Source organism: Lactuca serriola, chromosome 7 (assembly GCF_051521515.1).
Source record: "Lactuca serriola cultivar US96UC23 chromosome 7, Lser_US96UC23_V15, whole genome shotgun sequence".
Classification (NCBI taxonomy): Eukaryota; Viridiplantae; Streptophyta; class Magnoliopsida; order Asterales; family Asteraceae; genus Lactuca; species Lactuca serriola.
In genome coordinates, this window is record NC_136414.1 from 56,428,389 (window position 1) to 56,438,960 (window position 10,572).

Consider the following 10,572-nt stretch of genomic DNA (forward strand, 5'->3'; position numbering starts at 1 on the left):
ATGTGCCTAATAAAGAACATAATAATCCTGGCAGCTGCGCCTAAAGGATAATATTGGTAGTCGTGCCTAATAGATAGTGTTCTAAAAGGCGCGTCATGGCGAGCGCCAAGGCGCGCCATGGCGTGAGGCGCGGCATCGCCGTTACGAAAAGCTTCATAATGTTGTTGTTAGGCGTGGCGCGTGGCAATGCATGATATGGCGTGCCATGGCGCATTATGGTGTGTTATGACGCGTGTTTTTTCGTTTGAGACACGTTTTTTTGCTCTTTTTTATACCTTTTCTAATCGGACATACAAGTATTGTGTTTTTTATTAACTTTCTGTTATTAGTTGTTGATATAACACTTCTAAAAACTAGGTATATTTGATATAAATTTATATTTATGCAACAATATAATTATAAATTAATACAAAATCGCTGCCTTATATCACGCCTTGAAAAACGCCATGGCTCGCCATAACTCGTTAAGCTTGAGGCTTGGCCTTGCCGCCACGCCACGCCTCACGCCTTTTAGAACCTTGCTAATAGATAACATCATAATTGGCAGATGCGCCTAAATGATAATATTAGCAGTTGTGCCTAATAGATTACATTGGCAGTTGTGTAACGACCCAATTTTCAAAGTAAAATTTTCATTTTAGAATAAGCAAACATATTCTCATACATTAAGAGATCCAGTTATGATTGTTTTCAAAACATAAGTCAAATACAACTTTTATTCCAAACATCAGAGCGTCCCATAAAATGTTTGTGAGAGAGTGCACGCCGCGCCATCACGCCTTGACCTTGCCCTTGGAATCTGAAGTACCTGAAACCATAAACAAACCTGTAAGCACGAAGCTTAGTGAGTTTCCCAGAGCATACCCCACACACAAACCACATAACATGCTAGCTATAAAAGCTACCTTTACCACAAAAAACATATCAATTAGTTAGGAAGGTAGCTCTACCACATAATGCATATCAATTAGCTATAAAAGCTATCTCTACCATTAGCCACAAAGGTTATCTCTATCCTTAGCCATACAGGCTACCTCTACCATTAGCCCTGAAGGCTATCTTTACCACTAGCCCTGAAGGCTATCTCTACCATTAGCCCTGGAGGTTATCTATACTACTAGCTGTAAACGCTATCTCTACCATATATCAATACATAACAATGCCACACACCTCTACACAGCAATTATACCAGCTATCATAAAATGGACCGGCCTTGGTGCCTTAGACCAATTGGTATGGTGAGAAGACTCACCTCGAAGGTAGAAGCTTCCTGAAGAAATCCTTAGCTGCTGCCCCGCCCACTTCCCGAACCATCAATACCGATCAATATACCCAATTAGCAACTGGGTCCCATACCATAATTCTTAATCCATGCATGGGGTAAAATGACCATTTTACCCCTGTCCTAGTATGATCCAAAACTAAGGCCCAAATCTTAAAACAAAACCCAACACTAGGTAGACTTTCTAAGCCCACTAGTGGTCCACTAATGGCCCAATTTGCTCAATTGGGCCTAATCCCTCTAATGGGCCTTACCCTAAGCCCAAACATATTCTTGGCCTAAATTATCTAACTCCTGTTTTGTCCATTTCTCATTAAGTGCTTAATACTTCACTTTAGAAGCTACAATCACAGATCCTGGTCCTTTTCCACGTCTTAATCCATAAATTCACTGACTTGGTGACTTTACTTGGCCCAAACAAGCCCAAACTCCAAAAATGATGTTCTACTTCCATGAAAAGGGCTAGATCTCATGCATGAACCCATTAAGACCTTCAAGATGGAGACTTTACTGCTTATAGGACCCTTTTAGCTCTGAGGGTGGCAACCCTAAGCTCACAAATGAGATTTCACCATAAAGGTCCATTCTTGGGGACCAAAATGACTCCAAAACCAAACTACACTATATCTAAGCATTCTTAGGTAAATTTATGAACTTTATACCTCCAAAGAGTCCCAAAGGATGATGTTATCCCAGATCTATGAGCTCCAACTTCCCAAGTTCTTCCTTGCTAACTTCTTCTTTTCCTCCTCCAAGCTTACACCACCAAAATGAGCTTCTTAAGGTTAAAACCAAACAAGAATAATGGGATGAGGCATTCTAGGTTATCTTTGAGGTTGGGGGACAGATAAGGAGGATAAGGTTTGAGCCATTAACTTCTTTATATAGAGGTTGACCCTAAAATTAGGGTTTCTGGACACTGGACATACGCTGGGCGTACGCCAAAAACACCCGCGACCATTTCCTTTTATACGCTGGGCGTAACCCGACTTATGCTAGGCATACCCACGTGCCTCCCACTTTGCATGCATGGTCCTTCCTTGTCATTTATTTCCATTAGGGGCATTTCGCCAATAACTTCAAAGAGTCATAAATCCTTCATTCTAAGTCCGTTTCCGACGAACTTTATATCCACAAAAGGTGGCGGGAAGCCCTACGCTCCTATCGACACCTCCAAGTCCAAAACTTTCCGGATGAAACCCGGGACCCATAAAAGACTGAATCGCCCCTACCCTTTGGTTTCCGAGACCCCAATCGGGTACTTTCAAACAGGATGTTACAAACTATGTCATTGGCAGCGATGGACTTCGTGCCTATTCCTTAGGACAATCCTTAGGAATGAAAACCCTGTATACTTATCAGGTTTCCCAACCTGATCCACTCAGTTTATTTGTATCACAGGTATTGATACGAAGATACTTTACACTGAGAGATTAAAGGAGATATGGATCATTAGTGTAAATGAATGTAAGGTTTTTTTATGCATATGTTTATGTATTGATGATGACATCCCAAAGTTTTGATATAAACAAAATAAATTTTTTGGAAATGCTTTGATAATATATTTATCATGTTTTTCTGGGAACAAATTCCACAATCTTATTCTTTAAAAAGGATACTCCGATTTTGAAATAAAGCATAAACAAATCGGTCTTTTCTGGCCGTGAAAATAGGGATGTCACAATAACTCACCAACAATTTTTGTTGACGTATTTTTAAATGCACGTATTCTCAGGAAATTATAAACTAGATTTCAAGCCTCATAAGTTATGGAATAACCTATTTTTCCTTGTCTTTTGTTGTTATCCAACCTGTTCAGGCCTTTTGTTTATGTTAATTTACGTTATGATGAACTTGTTTTGTAAATTTTGTTTTCAAAATTCTTATCGATGAAACCTTTGTAATACGATATTTGAAAGTATGTAACATTATATAAGTTTTTGTATTGTTCGTTGTATGTTTGTTAATTGTGATCCAACATCGACGTCGCACCCTCGATGCTTCTGTCGCGGTCCGGTGTATGATAGACACCGATGACGGTGCACATGTGACTACATTTTTTAAATATTATAATCAAGGTTGTAAAAAAACACTCAATCATTAGCTAGTCGGTGAATGGAGGTTAAAGGATTAATTGGCTAGGCGTGGATTATTAGGGACCCTTAATGGATAATTAATAAAATTAAATATGACTAATATCATAACAAAACTCATAAATACCACTAATATCATAACAAAATAGGTTAATATCATTAATACAATACTACTCATTCATCAAATCGTTTCTATTGAGATAACACTTCTTCAAAGTGTTAAAGTTTCATCGTGGGCTACTGCTTCACTCATTGTATAGGCATATATTAATCGATAAACACCTTCTAGTCGGTTGGGTAGCGCCTAGGAAGTAATCAAAGATTAATCGGAATCTATGCGAGATTTTTACGACACCGATTATAATTAATAAAAAATTAAGAATCCAAAAAAAAAAATAAACAACAACAATATAGTCTTTTCAAGTCTCATAAGAGATAAGTGTACATATTTAAACTAAGGAATGATGAAAGATGTAATTTTTAACCAAACAAAGATTGATTTGAATTGATTTTTGAAAATAAAAACCCAACATAATTGTTAACAACACATTCGTGTAATTTACACAAATATTAGATATATATATACAACCTAAAAACTATATTACCTTGCTAAATTATTTTTTATTTGAAAAATTAGCATTAGATTACATGTATAAAAGTACAGTAATTTTTTATTATAAATATAGAAAAACTAAAATATTAAAAAACTCCCCACGTTGCATTATCGTGGGAAAAACAGGTAACTTTTTTATTGGTATTGAGCCAAGCTCGATATCACTTGTCAACTACCACCAAAATATCACCGGTTTAGAGTGAGAGAAAAATGGGGGAACAGAGCATAGAAACTCCATTTTTGAAAGCAGCAGAAGATTGCAAAAGCAGGAACAGATGGAGAAAAGCAATTTGGTTCTTCATTTCACTTACAGCCCTAATTTGTATGTTTTTCTCGTTTAATTTGATTGCTTTTCGATATGCCTTTTTCTTAATCCAACAATCGAACTCTGATTAACTTTGATTCAACGAATTTCACCATGATCACGATGGTAGTGGCTATGAGACTGCTACTTCTTATCAACTTCAATTCGTAATCAAATAGTAGTGTAGACGAGATGAATCGGATTTTCAGAACTCGAAATCTGTTGATTTATTAGAGTTCCTAAGCCAATTCTTCAAAAATCTAAACGAGTTGACTTGTTTTTTCATTTGAGCTGAGGTTGAGTGTAGAATGTTCTAATCTGAGGTTGAGTGTAGTATATTCTAAGTAAAGGAACCAATCATGTCTATGAAAAATATAATTTCCTACTTGTAGTTAAATACGAGTTGATCATTAGTAGTACTCTATGCATTAACAGTGGTACAAATCCTTTCTTTCAGTTATCTGCTTCGCATCGAGTCTAGATTGGAGAGTACAAGTAGACGATGCGTTGAAAGGACATAAAGCAACCAATAAGGTACAATCGAGCGATGAAGTTGAGTCATGGAAAGCAGTGGTTGCTGCCGATGATGCCCGGTGTTCGGAGATTGGTGCATCCGTTCTTAACGACGGAGGTCATGCCGTCGATGCTGCGGTGGCGGTTGCTCTGTGCGGTGGCGTTGTGAATCCGATGGCTAGTGGTATTGGTGGTGGTGGGTTTATGGTTGTTCGATCTGCAGATACGTCGGAAACCCTCGCGTTTGATTTCAGGGAAACTGCTCCGGCGGCTTCCACGCAGGTTATTATCTCCTTTCTCTCCGGCGGAAACAACCATATAAATTTCTTAGACTTAATCGCCCATAAAAGAATTAACTATTTTTCTGTCATCAATTTGACTATATTAAAAGTTTATTATGGAAGATTTCATATTGTTTAATCGTTTTTCTCACGTTAATTTCATTAGATACGGGTTATTATATTTCAAGGGTATTGAAAAATATATCTTTGATTTCTATCAATGATCATATAAAAAAACAGTATGACACGTAATACGAGCGAATCATTTCATTTTTTATTGATTAAAGTATTATTTAATATTATTAAAATATAAATTTAGTCACACCACTGACACCACATCTTAAAATCGTTTTTCATTGTACTTTACTACACTTTAATTAAGGAGGTTTTTTTATTTTTATTTTTATTTTTATTTTTATTTTTATTTTTTTTTATTTTTATTTTTTTTTTATTTTTAAGACTAAATAAATAAAACTATCAACCACGATATTCTTTGTAAAAGAAGTTACAGACTATAAATGATGATAGTAACAACTTTTAGAATTTTTGTATTTCAACGAGAAATACAACAAAAGTTTTAAATGATCTAGCTACATATATTTATCATTTTAATTTTAAATAAAAAGCATAAAAACAAACTAACTATTCTATTTTTTAAAGTAACTTAAATTCTTGATCCCTTTAATGTTGATAATTTTGGTCTCGAAAAATTCTTTTGTAATTTTGTTTCTTATTTAAGATTTTTATAATGGTTTGTTTTTCCAAGTAGAATTAGGTACTTTTGTCCAAAAAATATAACCATCTCACTTGAGACAGTTTTAAAAAACGTTACAAAAATCTTAAATTAAAAACCATAATTTTAGTTATATTAAGGACCCAAAAATAAAAAATTCAAGCAACAAAATATAATTTATCTTTATTACTATTGACCTATGACTCTCTAGTTTTTACACAGAACATGTATCAAAACGATATAACAACCAAATATTCCGGACCACTATCCATGGGTATACCCGGTGAGGTGGCGGGTCTACACAAAGCATGGTTAAAACACGGTCGATTACCCTGGAACTCATTATTCCAACCCGCTATCCACCTAGCCAAACACGGGTTTCAAGTCGCTCCATATCTAGCCAATTCAATCTCAAGCAATTCCGATTCAATCAAAAAAGACCCAGGACTACGATCCGTGTTTGCGCCAGGTGGCAACCTTTTACAGGCTGGTGACACGTGCTATAATATTGAACTTGGTTTGAGCTTGGAAGCCATAGCAGAAGGAGGTCCCGATGCGTTGTATGATGGTGTGGTTGGTGAGAAGTTGGTTGATGATGTTCAGTCTGCAGGTGGGATTTTGACTATGGAGGATTTAAGAAATTATGAAGTCAAAGTTACGAATGCTGTTGAGGTTAATACAATGGGGTTTACTATTTTTGGTATGCCACCTCCATCAGGTGGTACACTCGGGATAGCTCTGGTGAGTTGTTTCATTCAACTCCACTACAAATGCAGTACTGCGTTATTAATTATTAATAACATAGTACTGCATTCAGGATCTAAAAATCTTTGATCCTTTTGTTGTTAGGATAGATCCTAACTAAATTTGCAATATATGAAAAAGACATAAATACCTTTTTATCATAATAACTTGGTCATGATGTTGCTTAAAACACAGGTTTTAAATATTTTGAACGCCTTTGAGAACACAAACGATGCTAAAGGAGCATTGGGTTTACACCGATTAATTGAAGCACTAAAACATATGTTTGCTTTACGGATGAATTTGGGAGACCCGGATTTTGTGGATATAAGTAAAACCGCATCACAAATGCTTTCCCCTTCATTTGCTAAAAAAATTCAAAAAAGAATTCTCGACAACACTACTTTCCCTTCGGAATATTACTTGCCCAGGTACATTATTATTATTAGAGTAATTTACATTTTTGTTCCTTGAGTATATCAATTTATTTTATTTTAGCCCCAAAAAGTATTTTCTAGCAATTTTATCATTTTTTGTCATGAACCATATTAAATAATTATTTTTTGTCGCAAAGCATAATTGATTTTTGCAAATTTGGTCCTATAAATATAGTCATTTAGTTGTAACAGGGACCAAAAATGTCACAATGACCTCAAATGAGGACCAAAACTGTAACATAAAACTTTTTTGGACCAACATTTTTAAAAAAAATCAAAACTCCAAGGACCAAAAATATAATTTACTCAGAATCACAATTTAGTACTTTTTTAGAGTAAAATCACAAATTCCTATCGTACAAAATATAATTTACTCAAAATAAACAATATAATATACTTAAGAATGACTTCTAAAAGATTTCAAAACTGGACCAAACTTGTAACTTTGATTAAAGCAAAGGGGCTAAATTTGTAATTGTTTTCTGAAAATTATTGCTTTTGATCTAAAATCGATTGCTACTTGTACATTTAACACACTAGGTGGAGTCAAATTGAAGACCAAGGTACAAGTCATTTTTGCATAGTGGATGCAGATAGAAACGCCGTATCAATGACCACCACCGTGAACTACCCATTTGGTGGCGGTGTTTTATCTCCGGCGACCGGAATTGTGTTAAACAATGAAATGGGTGATTTTTCAGTGCCTACAGAAATCTCATCCGACAGCCTCCCGCCTTCCCCTACAAATTTTATTAAACCTAACAAGAGGCCATTGTCTTCCATGACTCCAGTCATCGTCACCAAGGTAAAAATAAATAAATAATAATCAAATGTTTGACTTTATGTTGACTCTAAAAAGTCAAAATTTGACTTTTTTAAACAGGGTGGTCAATTGGTTGGGGTGATTGGAGGGAGTGGTGGGATGTATATAATTCCAGCTGTTTTAGAGGTGTTCCTTAATCATTTTGTATTAGGAATGGAGCCTTTAAATGCTGTTCAATCTCCAAGAGTTTACCACAAGGTATTGTTTTTTTTTTTCTTTTGAGTATTTATATTTTTGGTCCCTGAGTATAGCTGATTTTTGCAATTTTGGTCATAAAATGTTTTTTCTTACAGTTTTGGTCCTTATTCGAGATATTATTTTTCTTGTTAAAGTGTGATCTATTTATTTATTTTTTGTGTTGAATGTAGTTGGTACCGAATGTGGTGTACTATGAGAATTGGACAGTGATTGATGGTGATCATATCGAGTTATCAGATGAAAGAAAAGAATTTTTAAAAGAAAGAGGACATGTATTACAACCAAAATCAGGGGGTGCTGTGTGTCAATTAATTGTTCAGAATTTAAAGAAAAAAAAATTATTTTATAATAAAAATGATAATAAAGAGGTTTTGAGAGGGATGCTTACGGCTGTGAGTGATCCAAGGAAAGATGGTAGGCCGGCTGCTTGCTGACGTCATCAACCTGTTCTTGTGACAATGTAAAATTATAGATATTGAAGGAAAAAAAAAGTGACATTTTCCACTAAGGTATGTTAGTAATATTGATTATTGTCATGTCATTTTCATGATGAATTAATTGCTGTGTATTATTGGTTAAGTGGAATTGTTTTTTTTTTTTTTTTTTTTTTTTTTTTTTTTTTTTTTTTTTTTTCATGCCTTTACTTTTGTTCGATGTGGTGTATGATGAGAGAGCGTATACGCAAGAGCTAAAAGAAGATGGAAAAATTGTCACGTTAATTTTATCAATCAACTTTTTGATTGATTGGAAGTTGGAATCCTATAAATAGCACCATATTTTATATCACTTTTCCTATAGAATAATTGCATAAAAACTTGTATCTAATGCAAAATGACCATAGATAATACTGTCACTAAATGCAAGAATATTATAGCATATTGGGGATAACTAAATGCTTCATCACTTGATCCTACGATCTACAAAAATCAAATTCTCGTCATCTTTTGGAAATTTGATCTCTTAGAAAATGATACCATGTATCTATATAAGTGGAGCCAGAACTTAAGGTAACATTATAACATAGGTCCATTTTATTAATTAATATAATATAATAAAAATTGAAAAAATAATATTTAACTAACCCATGAAACTGTTGCTGTTTATGGCAAAGAAAGTAGGGTGAATTTGGATAGAAAGCTCGACTCGTGGGTGTCAAATGAAGAACTCTCTAATTTAAAAAAAAAAAAAAAACAAACTTACTTATATGTATATATGTTGGGATCTATTTTCAAGTGGGGGTGCATGGACCCCTCTAGTTATACACTCATCCGCCACTCTCTATATGCTTGCTTCTTCCATAACGACTCTTTGCACATTAGACCTAGTTTCTTCATTTCAATCTTATTAACCTTAGACTTCTTAAACTCATAAATCATTCTAGGTACGGATGTCAAATAGTTCCATGGGACCCTGAACCCGTGAGGCTCCGATCCCGAATGAGGAATATTTGTTTAAAAAATCAAGGACGGGGGCGGGGGCAATGCTAACTCCCGTTTTAGTTTTGGGGGCGGGGGCAGGGGTGGGTAGTCCCGTCCCGAACCCCCAATGAGGACCCCGTTAATATATTATTTATATTAATATATATTAATTATAAAAATATAATAAATAATAGCAATGATTTTGAACTTCCAAAATTCAATTAAATATCATGTTTTTAAGTTTATAGTATAACGTTTTTAAGATGTTATAATATTTTTATTTTAAATATATACATTTATGCTATAAATAACTATTTTTATCCGAAATGGTTTCTTTTAGCTCAAAAAATAACTTCTTTTAGTCTAAACAACACCTTCGTTCACCAAAAAAAATGTCAACCCAAATGGGGGCGGGGGCGGGGAGGAGGAGGCTAGAGATTTCGGGGGCAGGGGCGGGGGAACTGGAAAATTTCGGGGGTGGGGTCGGGGGATGCAATCCCCGCCCCGTTTGCCCCCGTTGACATCCCTAATTCTAGGATTGTTGAATGTAAATACCAAAGTATCAACATAAAAACAAAACAACAATATATCACCGAAATTATCACCTTTGTTCATACTCTTTTGCAGAAAAATGAATTGATGTATTTCTTCCATGCTAGCACTTGACCTTATTTTCTAACCGTGTTAGTCAGATGCAAGTTCTAGAAACCATAAGAATCATTTGTATCAAAATATTTATATAAGGACTATTTGTGGTACTTTTCGCCAATCATATGAACCATTTGTGAAATTTTGTATAGTTAACTTTTGTTAATATCATTTTAATTGTGTTTTGGAGTGATTTTTTTTATGATAATTTAACACTTTTTATGAAGTGGTGTATTTTGGAGTCATTTATCTTGTAAAATAATGAAGTTTTCACTACTCCTAAAGATGCATTGTGTATCTTTTTTTTCTGGAGTCATTAGAATTGTTTTTTTTTTTGAGTCATTGGTTTTATTATAAGTTGGGTTTGTTTGTGTCGATGGGTTGGGGATATGCCCATATTCTAAAAGGGATGAGATTTAATTCCATCTCTTTCATTGATCAATATAGCAAGCACACACATACATGTGACCATAAATTCAGATTAA

The 10,572-nt window shown here is 34.7% G+C and overlaps 1 protein-coding gene across 1 annotated transcript; it reads left to right on the forward strand.

Moving 5' to 3' along the window:
- Positions 1 to 4,134: 4,134 nt before the first annotated feature.
- Positions 4,135 to 8,600, forward strand: LOC145061466 (glutathione hydrolase 3-like). Its single transcript, XM_079008943.1, has 7 exons — positions 4,135 to 4,310; positions 4,750 to 5,087; positions 6,042 to 6,560; positions 6,759 to 6,994; positions 7,541 to 7,805; positions 7,884 to 8,021; positions 8,192 to 8,600. The coding sequence occupies exons 1-7, from the start codon at positions 4,199 to 4,201 to the stop codon at positions 8,453 to 8,455; spliced, it is 1,872 nt and encodes a 623-aa protein (XP_078865069.1). The 5' UTR covers positions 4,135 to 4,198; the 3' UTR covers positions 8,456 to 8,600.
- Positions 8,601 to 10,572: the final 1,972 nt, after the last annotated feature.